Raw genomic sequence first — 27,822 nt, 5'->3', positions numbered from 1 at the left:
GCGAGAGCCCGCCCAGTGCAGGAGCCACCATTACCGCGGCGTACCCCCCGTACCTCAGCGCCTCACACTCACTCACCTGACAGAAGCGCTGGCAGTAATCGCTGGCCGCCTGCAAGGCCTCGTCCTCTCCCACCCGCCGCAGGTGGCTCTCCAGCTCCCGCAGTCTCTCTTCCAGGTGGGGGAGTTCGGTGGAGACGTCGGGGCCGGAGCTGGGGCCGCTCTCCCTCTCGGCCTCCCCGTCCGCCATCTTCACACCCCGCTCCGTCTCGTACACACAAACTCTCTCTCTCTCACACACACACACCGCCACTCGGCGGTCGTGTCTAGAATGGAGTTGCGCCTGCTTAGGTCTGACGTGGGGGGAGGTCACGTGCTCTCGGCGCGCGGTCACGTGACTCGTCCCCCCTTCGGCTTTCCTTTTCGTATTCAGTCCGCGGAACTGCAGCGGGGAGCCCGCGGTGGCCGCTGCGTTATACCGGCTGAGGGAGGGAGCTGGTCGGTGCTATGTAGTATATTTACAGAGTGTAGCCGTAATATACGGGGAGCTCTGCTGCGGCAATACGGATACAGCCCTAAGGGGGATGGTTATGTGGTGGTTACAGTCTGCCCGGTGCCAGGGTGTAGTCACGTGATGCTTAAGGTGTCATGTGGTGCACGAGGATCCTGGCACTGGCATCAGGTAGGTGTAATGTGGGTCACGGGACTGACAGCACACCAACATGTCTCCTCACACTGGACAATGGGCAAATACACTGAGACTTCCCCCTTGTCAGTGAGGTATAGCCCCGCCCCTAGCAGGACTCCGCCCCCACACTGACCCCGCCCCTTGCATGACTGAGCCCGCCCAATCAGTCCCACTGTACAGGAGAGAAGTGTCAGCCTGTTCATAGAGATTCAGGATGAAGAAGGTTCTAATACAAGGTTGATCTATAAGCGTATCATTTCGTAAAACAAAGGAGGAGATTTATCAAACATGGTGTAAAGTGAAACTGGCTCAGTTGCCCCTAGCAACCAATCACATTCCACCTTTTATTCCTCACAGACTGAAAAATGAAAGGAGGAATCTGATTGGTTGCTAGGGGCAACTGAGCCAGTGTCACTTTACACCAGTTAGATAAATCTCCCCCAAAGTGAGTTTTAATTCACATTTTGTTACCAAGTTTTCCCCCATCGATCGGCCTTCACGACCCCGTAATAACAAAGTGAAAATAATTTTTTGCAGATTTATTAAAAATGAATTAAAATGTTGCACGGATCTAAGTGTTCTGACCCTTGGCTATGGCAGTAAAGCGTCTGCTGTAATTCAGGTTCCAGACTGCTAACTGTGCACTGTTAGGTCAGGCCTCCTCAGCTCAGGTAAGCCTCTGAAACTCTTTGGACGGTACCATAGCCTTTCATTGGGAGTCCTGGTGAAACAGAGATGGGAGTGAACGTGTTAAAGGAGAAGTCTGGCGGATTATAGAATAAAAGGAGTAGGGGGGAAATTGATTATAAGTACGAACCTGGGGTGATCAGCGGGCCTGGCCCCAGGACTCCCACTGGGCTCTGGGATCTCGAGCTGACACGTCACAATGGACTAGCCGCCAGCCAGTCAGTGACTTGGGACAGGACACCACTCCAGTCACTCATTGACTAAGCGGCCGGGACAGGACTTTTCCCCCAAGTCGTGACATCATCACAACTCGGGTGAAGGTACGGGACAGGTAAGTTAGTACTTGTAATCAATTTCCCCCTGCAAGTTTTTATAATCTACCGGACTTCTCCTTTAAGCGGATACTTCTCTTGCCTCATTCTCCTAATTGGTAGCAGTCTGAACACTCAGACCCAAACATTCAAAAGTTTTGATATATCTGTGACATGTTAAAAGTTTTTTTTGTAAGGTAAGCATCCGGGATCTGTGTGGCGCAAGCGCTGTGTGGGTGACTGCAAAGTGGAGCCCCTACCTCTAATAGCGGGTAGAGGTTATGACAGATCCCAAATACTCATGAAGACAGCAGGCGCACTGACATGGTAGCCTAGAACTAAGAAGTTTGGCCACATCAGTGCACCAGTGCCACTTCCGATCGCTCCAGTGCATGCGCAGTATTGTAACCAGGGCTGAATAGAAGAAATACAGCCAGGGGTCAGAACTAAAGTCGAGGGGTGGGAGGAAGAAGGAGGAGAGGCGTTGCAGGCCTAGGGAATGGAAGCTCTAGGCCACACCTTAGTGACGCCTCTGCTCATAAACAAAACAAAGTTTTTCACCCTACCCTCAGCACCAGGCGAATTATGAGTAACACAACCAGGAAGGATTTACTGTCAGCAGTTGGATGGTACCAATGATTTGGGGGGTGGGTTAGTGAGTATAGATTCGCTTTAAATGATGAAAAAAATATCAGGCTAGATGGCAGCAAAAATAAACTTAGAGGAAAAAGGGTATTTCATGAAAAGAAAAAAGAAAAACCACCTCTCCAACCATTAAACATATTGGGATTGGTCACTCATGCTTTGGAGTTGTGTTGCAGCCAGTGGCACAGGAAATGTTTCACAGATAAAGGAAATAATGGATTTAGGCTGGGTTCACACTACGTATATTTCAGTCAGTATTGTGGTCCTCATATAGCAACCAAAACCAGGAGTGGATTGAAAACACAGAAAGGATCTGTTCACACAATGTTGAAATTGAGTGGATGGCCGCCATATAACAGTAAATAACGGCCATTATTTCAATATAACAGCCGTTGTTTTAAAATAACAGCAAATATTTGCCAATGAATGGCGGCCATCCACTCAATTTCAACATTGTGTGAACAGAGCCTTTCTGTGTATTCAATCCACTCCTGGTTTTGGTTGCAATATGAGGCCACAATACTGACTGAAATATACGTAGTGTGAACATAGCCCCCAAGGGGAACTATCAGCAGGAAATCTTACCACTGATATGTCCCTATTGTGCACATGGAGCTGAGGTTTAAGGTATGTTTCTCACTTTCATCCTGGGCGCCATTCTAATAGACTTAGTAGTTTAAAGTGTATGTGTGGTTTGTGAAAACTTTTGATCACTCGTACTGATTGGGAGTGGGGAGAGGACTGTGCTCCAGCGCGTCCACTCTGTTCTGTATAAGAAAAAAAGAGTTGTATTCTTTAGACTTACAAAACGGCCATACCAAACATAGGGTTATACTATTAAGCGCAGAGGAACGGTGCTGAGGATGAAGGTAAGACATACCTTCATCCTCAGCACCCCATCAGCAATTTGTACAACCTGCTGATAGTTCCTCTTAAAAAAAAAATGCAGTTGAGAAGAGGATGACTTTACAAATGTATAATGATCCAAAACACACCTTAAAATCCACAATACAGAAAAAAAGTCAAAAGTCTCAGGACACCCTTTTATTTAAAAAATGAAAGGAAAAATGACATATCTGAATACCCCAGCCTTTTTTTAGGCTATGTCTTGAACGTGGCAGCCATCTTGAAATCCGCCATATTGAATCCAAATTTTCCTTCCAAAGTGAAGGAGGGCATGTAGCATCAAAAAAGTCAGCAACTGTCTCAGAAATACACTTTAAGATTTACAATATCTCTAGCAGTCATTTCTGAGCCAGGTTGTTCTTTATTGCAGAGTGGACAGAAAGAAGCCACTCCTTAGTAAAAGACATATTAACACCTTAAGGCTATGTTCACACTACGTAAAACTAGTTTTAGTGCAGCGGAACACAGCCTATTAAGCTATGGGATCCCGGCCGGAGCGTACACACATCAACATGTCACACTCAACATGTCAGTTTTCTGCGGCCGGAATTCAATGAATTCTGGCCGCAGAAAGACCTGTCAGTTCACACAGTGAAGCGAGCGGCCAGAGCCGCTTGCTTCACTGTGGGCTATGGGAAGCTCTGACGCGGGCGCGCGCTGATGCGCCCGCATCAGAGCTGTGCGGCCGGACGGATCATCCGTCCGGCACTTAAGTACCGGTTGGGATGATCCGGGCAGAGATCGGCCGTTCCGTGACCCGGCTGGGGTCACGGAACGGCCGGTCTCTTACGTAGTGTGAACATAGCCCTAAGGGGTATTCCACCCAGGTAAAATACATACTGAATCATCCCTTGAGACTCACAGTTCAATACATGTCATTACCTTATCAGTCTCCTTCTCCCAGTTCTGAGCCTGCTGCTTTGTGATAAAGACACAGAAAACTGTATGAGAGCTGCTCTCTCCGTCTCCCCCTTTTCTCCCTCCTGCCTTTCAAGGTGGCTCATGTAAACAGTGTTCCTGGCTGGCTAACAATGCAGTCTTTAATGTAGGAGAGTTAAGGCCCTATTACACAGGGATCAGCAGATTATCGCGCTGTGTAATAAAGACAACGATCAGCCGATGAAACGATTGTCATTTAAACCTGCTTCAAAATAATAAAAACCACTATGTGTAGTTGTACGTGGCCAACCACTGATGACACTGTAAAAATAATAAAGTTTATACTTACCTATGCGTTGTCCTGCAGCCTTTCTCTTGTCTTCCATGCTCACCACTGATGCTTCTAGACCCATCTCTTCAGTGACAGGGCTCTTAGCCAATCACTGTCCTGTCTCAACCAGTAATTGGCTGAGTGGCCTGTCACTGTAGAGATGAGTCTAGAAGCATCAGCGGTGAGCAGGGAAGACGGGAGAAAGGCTTCAGGTCAACAGGGGAAAATAGGTAAGTATTAACTTTATTATTTTTCATGTAAAAAGCAAGGGCTGCACGAACATCGCTAAAGATACATATAAACAGGCTTGCTGCAAGATAATCAAGCCGTGTATGGGCTCAATAAGTGAGGGGCGCTACTTGTGACCTTACTATGATTAACTGTCCCGGCCTCACAAAGAGCAGAAATAGTACAGATACAGGTGGGCTGGGACACTGTTTACTTGAGCTGTCTCAGAAAGGAGGGGGGAGGGGGAGATGGAGAGAACAGTTTTTATACAGTTTTCTAAGTGTTCATCGGGAAGCAGCCGGCTCAGAGTTGGGGGAAGGAGACAGAAAAGGTAATGACATATATGGAATGAATTGTTAGTCTCCTGGAGGGGGGAATGTTTTGCATGTATTTTATCTGAGTGAAATACCCCTTTAAGGTCCGAGCGAATTTGGTTTTTGCACTTGAGTTTTTTCCTCCTTGTATTTAGAAGGCCATAGCATTTTTTTCACCTACAGATCCATATGAAGTCTTATTTTTTGCCACCCCAATTGTACTTTGTAATGACACACTTCATTTTTTCATGAAATATACTGGGGGTGGGAAGGTGGGGGGAAGATTTGCGTGGGGAAATTTAAAATAAACGATTTAAATTTTGAGAGGGTTTCGTCTTAACTTTGTTCACCAAGTGATAAAACTGAGATGTTATCTACTTTCCTTGAGTCAGTACAATTACAATACCTAGTTTATTAAACTTTTTAAAATTTTTGGTCTTTTTGAGCATGCATTTTTTGCACCATATTGAGTAATTTTTTTCCGGTATCTTACTAGCCTATATGTGATTTTTTGATTACTTTTTATTAAATTTTTTTCTGGATGCAATGTGATCAAAAACCATTGATTTGCACTTTGGCGGGTTTTTGCGCTTTACGCCATTTACCATGCGAGATCAGGAATGTGATCATTTAACAGTTCAGACAATTCCGCATGTGGCAATGTTTATATTTTCATATTTAAAAAATAGAAAAGGGGAGTAATTTAACATTATTACGATAGGATTATTTATATATGATACTTTTTTAACAAAAAAAGTTGCTTCTATGAGCAATACTATGATTGCTTATAAAGATCAATGCAGATCAGTGCATTGATTGATGTTCTCTTCATTGTATTGCTACAGGTTGCTAAATGGCCGAGCTATTGCAGCATCTAAGGCCTAACAGAGGCCTTGGGTTGTCTGTGCAATGGATCAGATTTCCATGAACCTAATCGCGGGCATCTAATTTTTAAATAGCCGGCATGGACGATCTCTATAAAGAGGGTTCACGTCTTGTCAGGGTTGAGGGAAAGCTAAATGGAGTTAAGTACAGCGATATTCTTTATGAAAACCTGATGTTCCCCAATGACCTTAAGCACACAGCCAGGGACAGGACAGTAGCTAACACAGGAGTAGCTCAGTTAAAGGAAGCCTGTAACCCCAGCTGCCGGGGTGAAGCCCGACCGACCCCCTGGTGGAGCTACTTATACTTACCCCTTCCTTGACGTTAAAGGAAGCCTGTAACCCCGGCTGCTGGGGTGAAGCCCGACCGACCCCCTGGTGGAGCTACTTATACTTACCCCTTCCTTGACGTTAAAGGAAGCCTGTAACCCCGGCTGCCGGGGTGAAGCCCGACCGACCCCCAGGTAGAGCTACTTCTCCTTACCCCTTGAAGTCCCAGTCCCGGACCCCGTCCCGCTGCCGAGAAATCCCTGTCGGAAGCCGTGAGCGTGCTCACCAGAGATGAGTCCGACGACCATAGAGAATGGCTGCTCTTGTCATTTTCTATGGGCGTCGGACTCATCTCTGGTGAGCGTGTGCACGGCTTCCAACGGGGATATCTCGCCGGCGGGACGGGGTCCAGGATTTCAAGAGAGGGGGATAAGTATAAGGAGCTTCACCAAGGGTCGGGCGTCCTTCACCCCGGCAGCCAGGGTGACAGGTCCCCTTTAAAGGACTGAATACTTAATGTCAGTACAATATTTTAGTAAGGGTAGGTTCACAATGTGTTTTTGCAGTCCATTTAATGGATATGCTTAATGGGGGGGAAAAAACTATGCAATTGTGCGCATCCATTTGGATGCATTTTTCCATTAACTTCCATTAAAAAAAGGATCCAATCAAATCCTTTTTTTTTCTTCTTTGAAGTGTACACAAAAACATTGTTGATCACGTTTTTGTGTATTATAAAAGTAACCTTTTAAAAACAGTCCTGTTGGATGGACTGCAAAAACAGTGTGAACCTACACTTACCTTTATTTTCATTTCTGTTTTAGCACAAGGCTGCAGCATAACAAAATGTGAAATAGTGAAAGGGTCTGAAAACTGAGTGCTGATGCATTCATTTCAAAACCTTAGCGAGCCGTGTCATACCTAGTACATGATGGCATCCCTAAGGGAGTACAGAAACGGTTCTAGGCATGCTATTAGCCGGGGATTACACCTTATAGCCAACCCGGACTGATCGTCTATGCCAGCTATTTAACAATTTAAATCCTGCTGTCAAAACTGACAATGGCATTTAAATGGCTTTAGAATGGCTTTCATGGTGACCCATAGGGGGTTTGGCTCCCTATGATGCGATCACAGGAAGACTATCTTTTATACTTTCCGTCCAAGGCCTCTGTGACAATCTGAAGTTGTCCTTCGGCAGCCTGTGGCAATAAAGTACTAATAACATTGATCAATGCAGTACATAGGAACTGCATTGATCTCTATGAGCAATCATGGTATTGCTCATAGTAGTCACTTGGTGGGAGTACAATTTTTTTTTTTTAATATAAAAATTCCCATTCCATAATTAAGGTAAAATCGCCACAGCGGAATGGCCTGAACTAATAAATTATCAGATTCCTGATCTAGCACGGTAAACTGTGTAAGTGCAAAGTGCTCAATTGCTGACTTTTGTTGCATCAGATCCAGAAAAATTTAATAAAAAGTGATCACAAAGTCACATATACGCAGGTGAGATACCGATAAAAGGTACACATTATAGTGCAAAAAATTAGCCCTCAAATAGCGCCAAAGACCAAAAAATAAGAATGAAATGTTATAGAGCAATTTTAGGCTATGTTTGCACAACATACATTTTATGAAAAGAATGGCCATTCTTTCCATAATGCAATAATGTGCATTTAAGTCAATGCAAACAATGCCCATTGTTTGCTACAGTCATCAAAATAATGATCATTTGAATTATTTTCGGCCATCGTCTATAGACTTCAATGCAATTATAATTTTAAAACAAAGGCCATTGTTTTGAGTGGCAAATAACAGCCGTTGTTTATATGTAGTGTGAACATAGCCTTATGCACATTTATTTATTTTAAAAAAGGAAAAAAAATTAAAATTTTGTCAAATAAAAAGTTATGTATAAATTTATAAAAAATAAAGTTATACATCGTTGTAATTGTATTGACTTGAGGAACATAGATAACACCAAGTTAGCGGCTTGGTTTGGGTCACACAGTGTACATAGCACCAGCATAGTTTTCTATATGAACATAGATAACATGTCAGTTTTACCATGCGGTGAATAGCCAAAAGACAAAATATCCCCAAATAAAAAAAATATTTATTTTTCTGTTTCACAGCATATTTTATGGATTTTTTGGGGTCTTTAGGTGTGGCCTTTAAAACACGAGAAGGAAAAAAACTAAAGTGCAAAAATTAAAATTGGCTCGTCATTAATGGGTTAATTTCTTACCGTTCTGTTGTAGACACAGATTCCTGTTCCTACCCATTTTTGTTTTCATTTGTTTTATTCTGCATGTTTTGTTTTTAAGGCATATTGATGTGCATTTTAAATCCTGATATATGTAATGTCTTTTTTGCTCTATGCTGTGTTTTCTTTTTGTAACTTTTCCCTTTTATTAATACATGCACCAAATTTTACAAACAGCTAAATGGGAACAACCTGCATCTTTTGCCATACTTTGTGTTGGATTTCCATTGTGAAGCAGTTTTATAAACATTGTTTCAACTGAAAACTTTCTTGTAATGGCCTTGTTTTTTTTTTTAAAGGTCTGTAAGCGCCTTCCCTTTTACCAGCAGACTAATTTACATTTTCAGACTTGTGCCGGTATTTATTTTCGAAAAAGTGCGGGTTGTTTATTTTGATCCTCAACATACAGTGATTCTATAATGCTTTTACTTGATCTGAAAAATGATACGCCAATAATTAAAATTATGTACTTTCATTTGTTTGAGGCCTGCCTAATGTTTAGCTATTAAAAAAAACATTTCTTTCTGTCACACAGTAGCTCTGATTTGTGCATTTGCTACGCTAAAAGAGCAAGCTATACTCCATCAAGTTCTGTGAGACTGTAATTTTGTATGATATTTCTCTATAAAAATTATTCCCATTAATTTCAACTGCCATAAAGCATACTGCTGTACTCTATAAACTGACAATACAGTAAGAAGTATTCACCTGCAATATAGTAACCCCCACAGAATAGTTAAACATTAAAAAAAATAATTACCAAAAAAAATTGTCTCGCTTTCCCAAAGCAAAAAATCAGAGCTTAGCTTTCAAATCTTAACAAACACTGTGGTTGCTTAACAGTTTTTCTTTTTTTTATTTTTCCCCCAATCCTGTCTCTTCTATAGACATATATCTAAATAATGGAAGTAAAATTAATAAAGAGTTACCATGAATCTTAAAGGTGTTATCCAGCGCTAACGCATTTTTATCACGTTGTTTCCATATAAGAAAACATAGCAAACATGTTATGCTTACCTCTCTGCGCTCCTTGCCCCGGTTTCCTGATGCTTTTGCCGGTGTCCCTGCTGTCTGCAGCCGCCAATATTCCTGAGACAGGCTCGTCTTGGGTGTGACAGGCAGCTCAGGCAATCACTGACTGAGATGGGACAGCACCGCGGCCAGTGATTGGCTGAGCGGGCTGTCACTCCCAATAGAAGCTTGTCTAGGAAGTAACGGCAGCTACAGACAGAGTGGTAGCTCGGAGATGTAAGCATATAATGTTTGTTATGTTTTCTTAAATGGCATCAACATGTTGAAATTGTATGAGCAACAGATAACCCCTTTAAGAAACTTCTTTATACTCTAAAATCGCTTTAGTTCATCGGTGGACAGTGTCACCTAGGTGGGGCTTAGCGTCCGTTAAGCCCCCTCTCTCTGGCTCGATCCATTGCTTTTTCTAACGGCCTTGTTTTTTAGGTTTTTTTTTACAGGTTCTGGCTATGATCAGCCACATTTTTGGATGGCCGTATTTTCGCCTCAAAATTACAACTGTTCAAAAATACATCTGAGAACAAATGTCATGTGAACATCTTCTTGGATATCATGTCCAATGGTATCCCAAACAGAGATTTTTAAAGGAGAAGTCTGGCCATTTTTAAAATCCGGCGGCAGCCGGCAAGTGGAAATTTGATAAGAGTAGGAACTTACCTGTGGTGAGCAGCAGTACCGCCCATGAGACCCCTGCCAAAAGGCATTGTTCCCCAAGTTGTGATGACGCCATGACTCAGGGAAAAATGCCTGTCCTGGCTCATTGACTGACCGCTCAGCCAATCAGTGATTGGAGCGGCGTCCTGTCCGAGTCACTGACTGGCTGAGCGGCCAGTCCATCAGACAGGTCATGACATGTGCAGTGCTGGCGAGGGACACACGTCCGTTCCTGCTGCTCACTGCGGGCACGAGGAGTGATAAGTTCCTACTCGTTATCAAATTCCCCCCTTCCGGCTGCAGAATTTTAAATGAGAATTCTAAAACTAACCTGAAATCTAACGCATTACGACTTGAACTGGCCTCCGAGATATCCTGGTAGGCCTCAACACGAACCTCGAAAACAACAGTGTCTAGCAATCTTACCAAGAGAGGTCACCAAAAGACAAGTAATACTCTGCATACGCTGCATATAAAAAGATGCAGATCCTCCATAGACAGGCCTCATGTAACATAATATATCTTTATAACATTAGAATAAGCCAAAGCTGCCTTCACTTGTAAGAAAACAATACTTTAGAAGCATTCTTTCTATTATTGTAGTACCTGTCTCAATGGGAACAGCAAATGGAATATGTGGTTTTAGGCGCAGGTCCTTCAAGAACTCTTGCTTGAAGAAGGCCCATTGATTCCATGTGCCATGTGGTCATTTTTTAGGATCTTGCTCGTCTCAGTATATCCAGTTTTGCTTTACCGAGAGACAAGGAAGGCAATGCTGCAGAATTTCCTTATCTGAAGCTCAAACAGCAGCAGTAAAATGCAGACTTGGCTCTCAAACCAAATTCTATTCTGCGTTTTCCTCCTTCTTCTGCCGTAACTCCATTCACAATTCGTAAGGCCGTCTAGCCCACAGGTTTTTGCATCTGATATATACAGTCTACGTAGTAACACACTTAATATTCTCTTATTTTTGCATTTTCTCTCCAGAACGGCCAGAGCCATTGTAGTTTCAGCAACCCAAAGTTTCAACTTGATTATTAACGGAATGTTAACGACTTCCGGTTTATTTCCGAAGGTAACTACAAAATGCCTACTTTTCCCTCCTCTTCAATTACTTCCTAGGAGCAGGCATCATGCGTATGAAGCAAGCTGGTCTATCCTCTTCTGTTTCCTGATCTCCTGATACCGTGTCAGAGAGAGGTGGGGCCACATGTTTCTGGTTTTCAGCTGTTTCCATTACAGAGAAGGGTGGAAAGGATGACGACCTGAATGGCAGAAGAACATGATAGCTGGGGAAACTGCAAACAAGGCAAGGTCTGAGGGAAGAGCTGAGAGATTGCAATGCAAGGAAGAGCAGGAGGATTTCTTTGTGTAAAAGGGTGAAGAGCAGTCTTTCCACTCTACAGTAAAAAATAAAATAAAATCCTGATTCTCCCATAGACTTCAGTGCAGTGTTGAGAAAATAGCTTGAAAGTAAACATACTGCTTGGGAGGGAGTTACTTGGAGGAAAAGAGAGGAGATACAGAGGACTGCAGAGTAGACAGAGAGGGAGCAATGAAGTGAAAGAGCCGAGCTGTAAAGGAAGGAGTGGCTACACTGTAGGATAGGAGGAACACAAGGGAGGGGCTGCAGAACATACATAGTAGGTAAACACTGAAGGGCTAAAAGTAGAATGTGGACCCCTATCATTAGGATTCCCTTAAGCAATAAAGGTTTTTAATATATCGCAAACAACATATGCGGTTATTCTATACCACGCAATATTTGACCTCTTATAGGTAGGGTGAATGACCGTCCTATGAAAGGTATACAAACAAAGCTTTATGGGTTTCAGCTAGGCTTACAAGAATCTTGGATGCAATGCTGACTTACGAACAAACATGAAAATCTGAAATCTACAGGGCTGTATATGTGCAAAATCCCCCACTGTATATTTTTTTTTTGGGGGGGGGGAAAGGATATCGGTCTAAGTTCATCGGAGAGTGAAAACCATTTCTAAATTGGAACTGTTCATACATCCTTCCGGTGCCAAATCTATAGAGGAAGCATTGATGACACATATGGTTGGGTACATGAGAATTCGAAGAGGAGAAGTATGAAAGGGAAGTTCAACAGTGTATGAAATTGTTTATTGCACGACAAGAAGCATGGTTATCGACTTACCGGATTAAATATTCGAATCGAGGACATATGTAAAATGCAACTGCTTGATGAGGTCCACCGACTACGTCTACGCGTTTAGTTTTGAAGCAATGCAATAGAACACTTATGGATGTTCCTCTAGACCAGGGATGTGGAACCTTCAGCTGTTGCATAACTACAATTCTGATCATGCCTGGACAGCCAAAGCTAAGGGCCCTATTACACTGGACGATTATCGTGTGTAAAATCGTTATATCGTTCGAATTTAAACGATAGTTGTTCTGTGTAATTGCAGGGAAGGATTGAAAAATCGTTCGTATGTCGTTGATCGTCAATTTAGTTCTGAACATAAAATTATTGGTAATTGTTCGCTGTAATTCCACATTCGTTTGCTCAAGTTTCGCATTTTTTCACTAATCGTTCAGTGTAAGTGCACATTGTTCGTTGTTTTTCTGGGATCAGAGGGAATTAACCATCATAGTAACAATCGCAATAACGATTGTAGTAACGATCGTATCTGATGACCTTCGTTCTGTGTAATATGGTGAAGGATTTCAGGTTAATGATAAAAAAATCTCGTTTGCGATCGTTTATCGTTAGGAATCGCTCCGTGTAATAGGACCCTAAAGGTTTGGCTGTCAAGGCATGATGAGAATTGTAGTTTAGAAACAGCTGGAGGGACAAAGGTTCCCCATCCCTGGTGTAGACGTTACTTGTTCAGAAAAGATTTTTTACAAATAGGGAAATTTAGGTTTTATAAATAAATTTAGGTATACTAGCCCCACATTGTTACAATGGTGGGGAAAGTTGTTTGTATTGTATTTTGCTTCCTAAATATTTATTCTTAAAATAATCACATGATTTAGTGGCAATCCCTAGCGATCTATGTTACCAGATGTGCTGGGGAACATTACGTAAGGATATTTTAAATAAAATTCATACCGTGTCCAGCTGAGATAGGTAAAGACACAGATCAGTATTTCCCAGCAGTTGTCCCTTCTCGTGCTCACTGGCAGCACAGCAAGGAGCTGGTACAGCCTGTTGTTTGAAACATGCCGGTTGTTAGGGCCATATTACTTAAAGGAGAAGCCTGTCCATTTGCATAAATTGACACGCGGCAGGGCAGGGGATATCATAACAATGAAGCATTGATTACCTCTCCCCGTGCCCGCGATGCACCATCTGACAGGCTCCGGGACACCCATGTTCTGATGACCTCATTACTCAGGGGAAAATGCCTTTTCCAGCTGATGGACAGCATGCTCAGCCAATCAGTAACTGGAGAAATATTGCGCCAAAATCACTGACTGGCTGAGTGGGCTGTCCACCAACCGGGTTGTGACGTTGGCAGTGCAGGATATCCCAGAGCTTGACGGGAGTCCTAGAGCGGCAATCCAGAGCTGGAGAGGTGATTCTAGATAGTTTATGTTCCCCATTGTCCCTGCATTTCAAAGATTTCTTCTTGTGGCTAGACTTCTCCTTTTACAACCAAGTGACCCTGCGGGAAACAGGGCACTGGAGGGACATTGAGCATCCCTCTTCCATCATCCTCTCCAGCAGCCACAGCCCGCACAGCTCTGGGAGTCGGGTCGTGACATCACCATGTTATCCAGGAAGTGAAATCACCATGTTATCCAGGAAGTGAAATCACCATGTTATCTAGGAAGTGAAGCCTTGATGCAGTTGTAAGTGCAGGGAAAAAAAAACACTTTATGTGCATTTCCCATAATAAGTGTATATTGGTGATTTGTATAACTTTTGGGGTGCAGTACAGTACTTGAATAAAAAATTTCTCTGCACTTCTCCTTTAAGGCTGGGTTCACACTATGTATATTTCAGGCTGTATTTGGTCCTCATGTCAGGTCCTCATAGCAACCAAAACCAGGAGTGGATTGAAAACCCAGAAAGGATCTGTTCACACAATGTTGAAATTGAGTGGATGGCCGCCATATAACGGTAAATAACTTCCATTATTTCAATATAACAGCCCTTTTTTTTAAAATAACAGCAAATATTTGCCATTAAATGACGGCCATCCACTCAATTACAACATTATGTGAACATAGCCTTTCTGTGTTTTCAATCCACTCCTTGTTTTGGTTGCTATACAGCCTCAAACATACAGCCTCAAATATACGTAGTGTGAACCCAGCCTAAAGGACACTACTTATAATACCAATAATAACAACGCTATAAGGACAAAAAAATATAACCACATCATGGCTACGTGGAATAGAGAGAACGATCAGCCGATAATCGTGTCACCAGCTGATCGTTCATATAGGTTCAAACCTAAAATCATCGGTCGCCACCTGCGCATCACTACGTGGAATAGTGGGTGCGGCAGGCGATCGACGATTTTAAAACATCATACATTTCCTGTCCAGGCGCAGGTCTTCTCCTTCTCCTCGTCCCGCGCCACAGCAGCTTCGGAGCGGCCTGTCTCAGCTGACAGACTGCTCAGCTAATGACTGGCCAGAACCGCCGCGGCCAGTGATTGGATGAGCGGTCTGTCAGTTCAGACAGGCCGCTCCGAAGCTGCTGCGGCGCGGGACCGGGAGAAGGAGAAGACCTGCGCCTGGACAGGTAATGTATGAAACAAGGGCTGCAAGGACATCGGTAACAATGTCCCTGCAGCCCTTGCTAAACGATTGTCGGGCCGTGGAATTGGCCCAGTAAATGAGCGCCCATCTAGCAGATCGGCGCTCGTTTACATCGTCGATCAGGCCCTTCTCGCCGGTGGAATCGGACCCTAATAGTGCCTATTTTAGATGCTTCACAGTAACATGCCCTCTTTTGTGCCCCCACACAATATTGAACCATTTAGCCCCTACTAAATAATATTCTTGCCCCCAGTAATAAATGTTGGCCCCCAGGTCACAAATCTTATCTCTTTTGCCTCCCACCCCAACTTAATATTGACCCCTGGGTGCTGTAAAGTAAAAATAAATGGATAGTCATCTAACCCCAATCCCACTCTTCCTGGTTTTTATCTTTCTTCTGAGCCATCTTTATAGGCTACAGGCTAGTTTAGACTTGTTGCTTATGAGGCTCTGGGCACATCAGCTAATTGAATTGCTGAACTGGTTTATTCTTTGGACAGAAAGCGGAATCCGTCTGTGCATAAAATGTTATAAGACAGTTATAATGAACCCATCATATGTTATATATAACAATCTCTGCACTCTTATAAACTGTTTAACTTACAGCTGCCACAGGTAACTCGTGTCAGGAAGGACATGATGCAAGCCGATGATTCGGGAATTAATTCTATGATTGTACATCTTAAGACCTGACACCGGCAGTGCGATAAGAGATACATTTAATATGGATTTTAAAAACACCAAGTGATTAAGTGGATTTAAAAGTAATTACATGGAGAGCTGCTCGGCAGCCAACAGACGGGGAGCTGATCCCAAGCTTATCTAGAATATCTAGTGTTATAGGAGCAGACTGATATAAAAGGGGACAGCAGGATACAGGAGCAAGAAACTGCAAGAGAACTTCAGTCTGACAGTGAGAGGGAATCTGACTACAGGCTTACAGAGTCTCTGCCCCAGAGGATACAGGTAGAAGAGCACTTTCTTACACTTCTATTCAGAAGAAAGATATATTGGGGGGAATTAAAGTGTCACGGTCATTTTGACATGTCATAGAGACATTAAGGAGAAGAATTGTAGTGAAGCAATGTTAAATTTATTCACATATCAGGGTACAGGAGTGCAACATTTCGACCCTAGCATAGGGTTGAAATGTTGCATCCCTGTACCCTGATAGGTGAATAAATTTCACGTTGCTTTACTACGGATGTTGTAGGGATTCTTTTCCTTAAAGTCTTCACTGCCCACCATGAGGATAGTGGGCTTTCCAGCGTGCATTCCATCTTTAAACGTAGTGGTCTTACTGAGGATTGTTCCCACAAGGTGTTGCACTTTCTTTGTTAGAATGTCATAGAGACATGTCAAAAGTTTTAGTTGGTCCAGGTGTGGGTGTTCAAGTTTTGATCGAGTGTTTAGACCCGTACCGATCGTGAGAACGGTCTTCTTTTGAAACGTCTCTATGAAAATGTCAGTGACTATTCTGAATGTGGAACATTTTTGTCTCCTCGTGCACAAATTGCGTATGGCAGGTACATGTGATTTATTATTATTGTACACTACTTTTTAGATATGTTCATTCTTGGAGATTTTGCTTCGAAAAAGAGTGTGGCTAGAGGGATGTATGTTTTCTCAGTGAATTTAGTAATGAAGAAAGGGTTATTTCTGGCATGATTATTTGGTACAAGATACACAAGCAAGGGGTAAATGACTCTTCCTGTCACATCTGGACAGAGTTATACACGAGGAAAGGCCTAATGTTAGGATAGGGACAGGAAGACACAAGGACAGGTGCGCCCTGGCACCTCCCCCTCTGTCCCTACCTACTTGCCTCAGATGCTCTAAGCAGCAACGGACAACTGGACGGCAGTCCCTAAGCTAACCAAAATGCAACAGAACAAAACAAGACAGACTCAACACAATAGGAGCGAAGTCAGAAATAGGAGTCAATAACAGCGGTACAGTACATAAACGTGTTCAAGGGGGTAGTCAAAAAGTCAGAAGCCAGATAACCAGAAATACAATGCAGGATAATGCTAGGTCAAGATACACTAGTAAACTAGGCACTATTGCAGGCAGAGAACTATGGACAGGGGAGGGTTTATATGGAGCCCGGAGTTCCAACCCCCAGGACTGATTGGAGCTGCGACTCCAGCTCCACAATAGATACTGTGATTTGACTGACTCGCCAGTCACTGTCTCTTTAATTAACCTCACCTATACCGCTCGGCTGGGGGCGGTGAAGCCCCAGCCGTGGCAATAACTAGAGACAGCTTTGGCTTTTTCCTCCCATAGACTTTTAGGCTGGGTTCACACTACTAATATTTCAGTCAGTATTGCAACCAAAAGCAGGAGTGGAATAAAAACACAGAAAGGATCTGTTCACACAATGTCGAAATTGAGAGGATGGCCGCCATATATCAGTAAATAACGGCCATTATTTGAATATAACAGCCGTTGTTCTAAAATAACAGCAAATATTTGCCATTAAATGGCGGCCATCCACTCAATTTCATCATTGTGTGAACATAGCCTTTCTGTGTTTTTAATCCACTCCTGATTTTGGTTGCAATACTGACTGAAATATACATATACTGACTGAAATATACGTAGTGTGAACCAAGCCTTAAAGGGATTGTTCTGGTTGTCTCAAAAACACTATTGCTGTGCATATAGCGTTTTTGTCATCTTTTGTTGTCCAGCTGCTAGGTCAAGTGATGGCGGAGGGAAAAATTCAACACACAAAAATGCCTAAACCACAAACAAGATCATTCACACATAAAGGCGTAAATGCTATAAAAAAAATGCCCCCAAAAATTAAAATGCAAGAGCATAAAAAACACCAGACAAAAAGTGTGTGAGGGCACCCTTACAGGTGGATTTTATTCTCACATCACCTCATACACTGAAATCTGTGATGAAAATCTGCACCATCATTGCAAGATAATGAACTTGGTGGATCATGCTTCTTTTTTATGTGTGCTCTTTCCACTACATGATAACAGCATTTGCATAACCCCACAAATAATTTGCTGAGGATTTGTAGTTCAGAATTCACTCATATTCGCACTCACCTGGAAAGCCTGTGGTTAGATATCATCAATAGCAATCCATCAATTTGCCACTAGGTGGCAGTCAATCCATTCTTCACTCTTCAGCTTAGCTCAGTAAACAGCACCAATCAATGTTGGTTTTCTAACATTACCGTTACTGGTTTTGTAGCTCTTAGTCTTTTCAGCCCTTCATGTGTAGAATACAGTTAATATTAAATATATCTATGGTAATTATCTGTCTTAAATAAGTCAAAAAGTGTATAGAACATATATAACTTTCATATCATAAATGGTCACTGGTTATTCCGCCAAAATATTTTCTTTCAAATCAACTGGTTACAGAAAGTTTTGTAATTTACTTACTATTTAAAGATCTCAAGTCTTCCCATACCTATCAGCTGCTGTATGTCCTGCAGGAAAGGTTTCTTTTCAGTCTGGCACAGTGCTCTGTGCTGCCACCTCTGTCCGGGACAGGAAGTGTCCAGGGTAGTAGCGAATCCCCATAGAAAACCTCTCCTGCTCTGGACAGTCAGAGAGACATATTAAAAGTTTTAGACTGCAACCGATCAGAAGAACGAACCAGAAGAAGTTGGCACACAGAGAATTCCCTTGTGACTTTGTGTCATTTGACCTAAACAGTCTTGAACAGAATGTGCAGGATCTGAACACTTACGCCCCTATTACGCGTGCGACATAGACATCATTCATGTTGGCTGATCGTTGCCTTCTATTACACAAGATGATTATCGGCCATAACGGCCGATATCGGCCGATGTCGTTCCGTGTAATAGGGCCTTTACTCTCTGACAAACGAAAAATTTTTTAAAGACAGGTTCTTTTTTAAAAGAAAAAAAAACAATTACCGCCGGCCATTCTCACCATCCAGAGAGAAAGAAAAGGGACGGAGAATAAAGGAAAATTGTAATTATAAGGCTGATCAAATTATAGATTAGTGATGAGGAAGAGTCAGGAGTGGGGTGTAATATTGTTCAATGCAACATTGTTTCTCATATATGTGTAAGGGTGCTGTAAGGGTGCGTGCACACTACGGAATCGCGACAGAAAACCAATTGCAGTTTCAGCAGCTCGCACCCGCTCGCGGACTCTGGCGGTCGCGTGCATCTCCACCTGTGTCATAGACACATAGGGTGCGAACTGCGGAATTGGCAAGCGGGTTTTCCATTGCGATTCCGTAGTGTGCACGCACCATAAGGCTAGGTTTACACTACGTATCTTTCTGCTCGTAGTGCGAACCGCGAATATACGCAGGTAGTTTTGAGGTTGATGCGTTCGCTTGAAAGTATACGATATACGCCCGCACAGTGCACACTACGTATGAGCTTACAGCCGGATCGTAAGCGGCGCCGTGAAAAATGAACTAGACCATTGTTTGAGGACGGAAATGTTCGAACTCACCGCCGTGGATTTCCATGCGGTTCCGTATGTACTTATTTCAGCCAAAATGAACTTGATTTTTCGATCCAAAAGGTTCTGTGAGTTTTATTGGGCTGGGCGAAGATTTCCAAGTAAATGACCTGCCTCAGATCGCTTCGAAACAAGCTAGGGAAGCATAACTGCACTACGGGTGTATGTTCGTGGTGCGTACGCATCCGGCCGCATGTCGATTTTTCCCACGCCCGCAGTTTAAGCCGCACATGTACGGCGGCGTAAGAACTGCGGACGGAATCGTACGCAGTGTGAACATAGCCTAAATGTGTAAAGATCAGCTGTCTCTATAATTTGTATGTCTGCGTGTATAGGATGAATCTAATAAACTGCTTCTTTCTCTTGAAGGAACGCTATGGATTGTTATGGAAAGTACATAGCAGTTGTCCTGGTGTTTTTCTCACTCTGTGTGCACATCATTCATTCCTTTCCTGAAGAGAATCCACCGCCTCCAGGTAATAATTCTGCCAACTATTAGCTATAGAGTTATTCATAGAAATATAAAGTGACCCTGGCTCAGTTGCCCCTAGCAACCAATCAGATTCCACTTTTCATTCCTCACAGGCTCTTTGGAAAATAAAAAGGTGGAATCTGATTGGTTGCTAGGGGCAACTGTGCCAGTTTCATTTCACACCATGTTTGATAAATCTCCCCCATATCATTGGCATCAGCTGATTGTTGTCTCTATTAGGGTGCCTTCACACCTACCGGATCCGCAGCGGATTTCCGCTGTGGATCCGGTAGGTGTGAAGGCGCCCTTACACAGAGTGATAATCGGCCGAATTAGGCCAATTTGGCTGATTATCGCTTTGTGTAACAGGGCCCTTATGTTTTCATGTGGTTCATATCAGAATTTTGTCAGGAGGCTTAGCAGTAGTGTTCAGCAGAGAGGCCAAACTGTTCGTCTTTGGCAACGTTCTCTGAACCCTAACGCTCATTATTTGACTCCCTGATGCTGCAGAGGTTGGATGCAGTCCTGAGAGGAGTCAGGGAAAACATGGACACATAACAGTTTGGCCATTCTGCCCAACACTATTTAACAGCACAATTACCTTATTACTTATTTTCTGGCGTATAATAATATTAATGCTTTTATTTGTATAGCGCACACAGATTCCGCAGCACTTTACTGCCTCGCAGACTGCTTCGCAACCCCCTCCTCCCGTAGGAAACAATAAAAAACCAAAACATCAACTCACCTGACACCCGTTCCTGTGTGTGAGTTGATGTTTTTTTTTGTTTTTTTTGCAATGGGGGTCCTGCAGCCAGCGGGAGTCGGGCGGTGGGAGTCATTTCACACTGAGGAACCCACCAGCACGCACTTCGGCGCCCATTCTTTGGGCGGATGGTGGAATTCACCCGACCATAGAATGGAGTCTGCGGCACGGGAGGAGATGCGAGCAACGTAATCCGCCCGGATTCCTCAGTGTAAATGCAACCTAATAGGGAGACTACACTGCAGGCTTTTCCGCCTCCTGCTTGGGTTATCCCCCGCCTGATTGCCGTAAAGCTACCCATCTGCAGCTAGTCACCCATTTCTAAATTATAATCTGTATAGATTATAATTTAGAAGTAGGTGACTGACTGCAGCTGGTGAGCCCTACTGCAGTCAGTCAGGAGTTTCCGCCACTTTACGCCGTATAATATGACTTTTGAACCCCTGAAAATCTTCTTAAAAGATGGGGATCGTCTTATATGCCCAGTCAGTTTATACGCCGGAAAATACAGTATATAACCGTTCCTTCATAGCAAGAAATGTATTGGCTACATGTATAGGATTTTTTTGACTATGCTCACACAACATTTTTTCAGCTCCGTTTAAAATGACGTCCGTCATTTTGAACCTAAAACGACGGACATCATTTAGCTGTCTGGCTGCCCGTCATTCCAGTAATGGCTGTTGGTGCATTATTCTAGATCAGATGGATTTATTGGCCTTTGGATGTGTCTTTAATTGAAAAGTCCATTGAATTTAATAGTAAAAATGGTGAAAAGACGGTCTGAACAACAAATAAAAAACATCCGCTGTTTGCAAAAGACGTCCGAAAATAATTGACATGATCATTATTTTGACGTCCGCGCAGACAGTGTCCCTCATTTTGTACACTGTGTGCATTGGATGCCCGTCACCCCATTGACTTCAATGCATTGCATTGAGGTCAATTAAATCGCGGCAATAATGGACATCTTTTTAAATAGAAAAAGCGGACGCCTTTTCTTTTTTTTTTGACGTTTTGTGAACATAGCCTTTACATGACATAGAATAAATAGCATTATGCACAATTCATGTTATAAAACTGAGCATCTACACTACAGATAACCAACAAATGTGAAAAAACAAATAATAAAATAAAAATGAAACATGACCAAAAAAGTGTCTGTTATATAGGGGGAAGGAGAAAACACGATCACTCTCCTCAGCAGAAGTGCAGAGAAGTTGCCGTACATAGAAATGATTAAAGGAGACAAAAGAACCAGAAGAACTTCTCAGTTTCCCGTCTCCTGCGAATAGAGAATCCAAAGTCTTGTCACACTTGTGTCCTGGAGCAAGCCAAAATGTAACATGAATCATTAGTCAAGATATACAACATTAGAAAAGTTCAAAATATGTTTCATACATTTTCCGGAATCTGGCAACCTGCTAGAGGCCAATATTTCATGACAATGTAAGAGACGTCTCTCATGAATTGTGAGATATTTTGAAGACTATGACTCAGACATTACTCAAATGAGTGACAGCTTTTCACGCCTTGGATGTAATTTATACAGGACCCCGACTGTGCCGTAATCTGAATATTAAAGGCTGACGTTGCTTTTGTTTTCTCCGTGCCAGGTTGTCCAGAATGCAGGCTGAGAGAAAACATACATTTTTCGAAGGTGGGACCGATATTTCAGTGCAGTGGGTGCTGCTACTCTAGGGCTTACCCTACCCCAATGAGATCAAAGAAGACTATGCTGGTGCCAAAGAACATCACATCTGAAGCCAAGTGCTGCGTGGCAAAAACACAAGTCAGGGTGAGTGGTTGATGTTAGAGATGAGAGAACATGCTCGTTCAAGTTCACTATTCGCTTGAGTATAGCTGGATTCGAATGTATTTAATACGTGAATGAATACCATATGGCGCTTGAATAAAATTGTTAGGCTCCTCCCCGCGGCTTTAGGGTACGTTCGCACGTACCGAATCCGCTGCGGGTTTGCAGTGAAATCTGTTGCGGATTCAGTACTGTGAAGCTGAATGGGTCCCATACACGCAGCGGATCTGCTGCGTGTATGGGACCCGGCCCCTTTAAACCCCCGCACCGCTGGCCGGCCGCCCGTCCACAGCCCCGGCCCCGAGCATACATTACTTGCTCGGCGCCACGGCTGTGTGAAGCTCTCAGCTCCCCTCGCTCCTCTTCAGCCAATCAGTGCACGGCAGCACTGATTGGCTGATGGGGAGTGAGGGGAGCCGGGAGCCTTACAAAGCCGTGGCGCCAAGCAGGTAATGTATGCTCGGGGCCGGGGCTGTGGACGGGCGGCCGGCCAGCGGTGCGGGGGTTTAAAGGGGCCGGGTCCCATACACGCAGCAGATCCGTGGCGTGTATGGGACCCATTCAGCTTCACAGTACTGAATCCGCAGCGGATTTCACTGCAAACTTGCAGCGTGAAATCTGCTGCGGATCCGGTACGTATGAACATACCCTTAATCAGCTAATAAACATGCGAGAAAGGGGCCGAAAGATCCTACTGCCCAGCAGATGGCTGGCTGCATCAGGTGACATAAGTGTATATAGACCCAGGTCTTCAGACACTTGACTTACTTGCTGTTAGTGGTCAGGGAGAGCTGCTGGAGCATGTTGGGGGCTGTTCACACTGCGGAAAACAGCGGAAATTTTACCCAACATAAAGCCTACGGAGCCCGTAACCCCAAAACCACAGGAGAGCAGGCTGTGAGGTCTGTGCAGCCGCTCTGGGAGCCCAGTCTCAGATTGCTGATTTGTTCCCTTCAATTCCTTTATGCAAACTGCATGTGTATAAGGATAATGCAGTACCTATGTCTATTGTACCACATCTATCATTCACACTCTACTTGTATCTATAGTGATTTGTTACTGTACAAGTGATAATAAACTATACCAGGTCACTGCATTACCCATAAGTCATAGAATATTGGATTCAATTGTCTTACACATATATTGCCACCATTCTGTGCATGTACTGTACCCCTACTGTCTCTGGGGGGCGCTGAGCCTCCAATACTGAATTGCTACATAGCTAGGTAGTGGAAGGGTTTGGTAAATATGAGATGACTATACAGTTCTGACTATAAGGGTCTGTTCACACTGAGTAAAACAGGCGGAATTCCACGCGGAGCCCCCGTGGCAGACTCCTGCTTGCCTCAATGGGATGCCTCGTGGGCCTATGCTCTCCACTCAAAGAATTGACATGTCAATTCTTTGAGCTGAGAACATCGGAGAGCTCGCTTTTGATAAGTTTATAAGTCTGGAGACTCAACTTTTTTTTTTGCTAATACATTGAGTTCATGGAGTTATATTACTTTGTAATACAGCTTTATTAAAATAAATGTGTGTATATATATATATATATATATATATATATATATATATATATATAAATAAAACTTCTACTAAAGGAGAAGTCCGGCGAAATTTTTTATAAAAATATTGTATTGCCCCCCAATAGGTATACAAATCACTAATATACACTTATTACAGGAAATGCTTAAAAAGTGCTTTTTTCCCTGCACTTACTACTGCATCAAGGCTTCACTTCCTGGATAACATGGTGATGTCACTTCCTGGATAAAATAATGATGATGTCACGCCCCGACTCCCAGAGCTGTGCGGGCTTTGGCTGCTGGAGAGGATGATGGCAGGGGGATGCTCAGTGTCCTTTCAGTGCCCTGTGTCCCTCAGTCTCCCCCTGCCATCATCCTCTCCAGCAGCCACAGCCCGCACAGCTCTGGGAGTCGGGTCGTGACATCACCATGTTATCCAGGAAGTGACATCACCACGTTATCCAGGAAGTGACATCACCATGTTTATCCAGGAAGTGACATCACCACGTTATCCAGGAAGTGACATCACCATGTTATCCAGGAAGTGACATCACCATGTTATCCAGGAAGTGAAGCCTTGATGCAGTAGTAAGTGCAGAGAATAAAGCACTTTATAAGCATTTCCCATAATAAGTGTATTTTGGTGACTTGTATAACTATTGGGGGAAAATACAATACTTTAATAAAAAATTTTGCCGGACTTCTCCTTTAAGTGGCTGCAGTAAGGGACAACACCGGACCTTCTGCTGCTAACAACGTTTGTGTCAGGAACTGCAGAGCTTTCTAAGTACATTGGACAGGGGGCACTACTCTGTATCAAAAGCGGTGTGCGCCCGCTTGATCAAAGCAGGGGATCAGGAACTGCAGGGGGTTGTAAGATATAAATGTTGGGGGCAGCAGAGGAGCCCATTCTGCCCCTTACAAAAAAAAAAGTATAATTAAAAGTATAATTTATTTCAATGAAGTTATATTGCCAAGTTATATTTCTTTATTAAAGGGGTTGTCCAGTAAAAAACAATTTCTTTCAAATCAACTGGTTTCAGAAAGTTATATAGATTTGTAATTTACTTCTATTTAAAAATCTCCAGTCTTCCAGTACTTATCAGCCGCTGTATGTCCTGTAGGAAGTGGTGTTTACTTTTTGGGCTGACACAGTGCTCTTTGCTGCCACCTCCGTCTGAGAAAAGAACTGTCCAGAGCAGGAGAGGTTTTCTGTGGAAATTTGCTGCTGCACTGGACAGAGGTGGCAGCAGAGAGCACTGTTTTAGAATGAAAAGAAAACACCACTTCCTTCAGGACATACAGCAGCTGATAAGTACTGGAAGACTTGAGATTTTTAAATAGGAGTAAATTACAAATCTATATAACTTTCTGAAACCAGTTGATTTGAAAGAAAAAGATTTTCGCTGCAGTACCCCTTTAAAGCAATGTATTAGCAAAATAAAAGAAGTTGAGTCTCCGGAGTACCCCTTTAAATTACTTCTATCATAGTTTTCATGGTCTTTTTTTTTAGTTTATTCTCGATTTTTAATATTTGTTTCATTCATTTCCAGGTGAAAATAATGGATAATGTGAGGATTGAGAACCACACTGCTTGTCACTGCAGTACATGTCTGTACCACAAATCTTGAATGCTACATCTTATGCGGAAATACTCGCTTTAAACATCTTTCTTTTTATTTTTTTTTTTACATCAAAAACTGTTCCTAGGCTTCTGTGTCTAAACGTCAGTACATTTATTCTTCACTATAATTACTGTCAGTGCATTAAAATAAAATGGAAAATGCCTTTCTGCATCCAATAAGATAGAACTGATACTTTTTTTTTTAGGTTTCTTTGCTTTATTGGGAATGTAAGCATGTGATGTGCCTTTTGTAAATCACCACAACTTGTCACTGTCTGCAGATGCTAATTGTAAACCGAGAGAGAAAAACAGACTGATTCATCTCCGGAAGACGGGTGCACAGAACAGATAAACACATCCCGCTACCACTATAAAGCAATGGTCTACAACTCATGGTTCTCTAGCTGCTGCAGGAGGACAACTCTCAGCATCTTCTGACAACCTGTAGGGATTTGTGCTTTTACAACAACTAGTCGATCCACCAGTAAGGCTGGGTTCACACTACGTTTAAGAACGGATGAAAAAACGTATGGAAACATTTTTCCATTATTCCATTATTTAAAAAAAAGGATCAAAACTTTTTTTTAGCGTACACAAAAATGTAGTCTGTAGTGATGAGCGAATATTCGTATTCGTACGAATATCCCGCGAATATTCGATCGAATATTCGATCCCATTAAAGTCTATGGGAACAAGTATTCGATTAGTGAAAAACATCTATTTGACCATTTGGAGGGTAAAACCGGAGGCTGGGGGATTTGAACGCTTATCGAATATTTATCGAATATTTGCGGGATATTCGTACGAATATTGAATATTCTAATATCTCACTATTCGATCGAATAGATATTCGATCGAACAGTATTCGCTCATCACTAGTAGTCTGTTAAAAAAAAAACAGATCGGCTTTGATCCGTTTTTTTTTTTATATTGGAAGTCAATGGAAAGACGGACCAAAATGTATGCACATAAATGCATCCATGTTTGCAAAAACGGATTAAAAAAAAAAAGGAATTGCAAAAACGTAGTGTGTGAACCCAGCCTTAAAGGAGAAGTTCGGAGATTTCTAAAATGCGTCAGCAGGCAGAGGCAGGGGGGAAATTACAAGTAGGAACTTCCCGTGCGCGACAGTACTGGCCTCGGGACCCCCTAGGCTCTGGGACCTTGGCACTGAAGCGTCACGACCCGGCTGATGGACTGGCCTTTCAGCCAGTCAGTGACTAAGAAGGGACGCCACTCCAGTCACTGATTGGCTGGGCGTCCAGTCCATCACCTGGAACGGGCATTTTCCCCTGAGTCTTAACGTTATCACAACGTCATGACTTCTAGCGGGGGTCCCGAGGCCAGCCCTGCCGCTCACCATGGGCACTGGGGAGAGGTAAGTTCCTACTTGTAATCAATTTTCACCCTGCCGGCTGCCATATTATAGAAATCCAGGGACTTTTCCTTTAATGACCACCATACAGAGGGTAGACTCACAATGTGATGAGTCCCCCCAATGTTGTATAGTTCTGGTATGGTCAGGACCACATTTTAAAGGCCACTAACTCAAGGAGCAGTTTCATTGTGGTTTATTCCTGCAATGTATGTTATCATCATTTGTATTTGAGTAAGGATTCAAGGTTCAATGTGTCCTTTGGTATGGATATACCTTATACAATGCAGTCAGCTGGAAGATACTCTCCGCCCAGGTTAAAATGAAAGGTTACAAAATTGAGAAAATACTCTGTAAAAAATAGATCTGTAACTTTGCAATGCAGTCACACAGAAAACTTCATCAGGACTATACTAATATCTATGTAATGTTTAAGCCACAACATGCTCAAACCATATCTACTTGTATTCGTCTCTACTTATGATTTCTATGTGATTTTGGGTGACAGTGTCCCTTTAGGGTGTCTTAATAGCATTTGACAAAATTTGTCTTAACTAGTGGGAATATTCTAATTTAAGCATGTTTTGCAGTCTTCTGACATTCGTATCATTAAACATCCTCGGTGTAATTATCATATGACTTTGTTTTGTCTTTCAATGTATTAGTAAACGTAAGTAAATCATCAGTAAATCTGTACTTATAGGTCATAGACATATCGGAGCATACGTTTGCTTTGCAACCTATTTTTATAAATTCTTTCTGTGTCCTTGCCATCCAGGACAGGTTCCAGCTGTTAGTGATAGCCGGATACCTGCCACAACTGCTGAGACCCGAGCTGAGCTCGGATTGCAGCAGTTAATCCTAATAATAATGTTTTTATTTGTATAGCGCACACAGATTTCGCAGCACTTCACCTATCTGTATGTC

General features: G+C 42.9%; 2 protein-coding genes across 7 annotated transcripts in view; one reads left to right on the top strand and one right to left on the bottom strand.

Annotated features, from left to right (window-relative positions):
- Nucleotides 1–665, bottom strand: part of ZNF292 (zinc finger protein 292) — a 39,087-nt gene extending 38,422 nt beyond the window's left edge. Inside the window, exon 1 of the mRNA XM_069974721.1 lies at nucleotides 77–665. Within this exon, the coding sequence (XP_069830822.1) occupies nucleotides 77–247 (171 nt within the window). The 5' untranslated portion in view covers nucleotides 248–665. The remainder of the gene's footprint in view (nucleotides 1–76) is intronic.
- On the top strand, nucleotides 463–27,514 carry CGA (glycoprotein hormones, alpha polypeptide). 6 transcript variants are annotated; one of them, XM_069974722.1, is made up of 5 exons: nucleotides 464–679; nucleotides 11,086–11,173; nucleotides 19,686–19,792; nucleotides 22,171–22,352; nucleotides 25,450–27,514. In XM_069974722.1, exons 3-5 carry the CDS (start codon nucleotides 19,693–19,695, stop codon nucleotides 25,525–25,527), a joined length of 360 nt encoding a protein of 119 aa, XP_069830823.1. In that variant the 5' UTR covers nucleotides 464–679; nucleotides 11,086–11,173; nucleotides 19,686–19,692; the 3' UTR covers nucleotides 25,528–27,514. The 6 variants fall into 6 exon arrangements, with proteins under 6 accessions (XP_069830827.1, XP_069830823.1, XP_069830824.1 ...); XM_069974723.1 differs by lacking the exon at nucleotides 464–679 and adding an exon at nucleotides 757–777; XM_069974726.1 differs by lacking the exon at nucleotides 11,086–11,173 and having other exon boundaries at nucleotides 463–679.
- The last annotated feature ends 308 nt before the right edge of the window (nucleotides 27,515–27,822 follow it).

This window comes from Dendropsophus ebraccatus, chromosome 6 (genome assembly GCF_027789765.1).
Source record: "Dendropsophus ebraccatus isolate aDenEbr1 chromosome 6, aDenEbr1.pat, whole genome shotgun sequence".
In the NCBI taxonomy this organism is placed as follows: Eukaryota; Metazoa; Chordata; class Amphibia; order Anura; family Hylidae; genus Dendropsophus; species Dendropsophus ebraccatus.
This window is presented reverse-complemented; position numbering and strand designations above follow the sequence as displayed.

Excerpts from the sequence above, each read along its gene's own strand:
- CGA (XM_069974726.1), top strand. The coding sequence starts at position 19,693 with ATGGATTGTTATGGAAAGTACATAGCAGTTGTCCTGGTGTTTTTCTCA. Across the intron at positions 19,793-22,170 it reads AGAGAATCCACCGCCTCCAG|GTTGTCCAGAATGCAGGCTG; the intron begins GTAATAATTCTG and ends TCTCCGTGCCAG. Across the intron at positions 22,353-25,449 it reads TGGCAAAAACACAAGTCAGG|GTGAAAATAATGGATAATGT; the intron begins GTGAGTGGTTGA and ends ATTCATTTCCAG.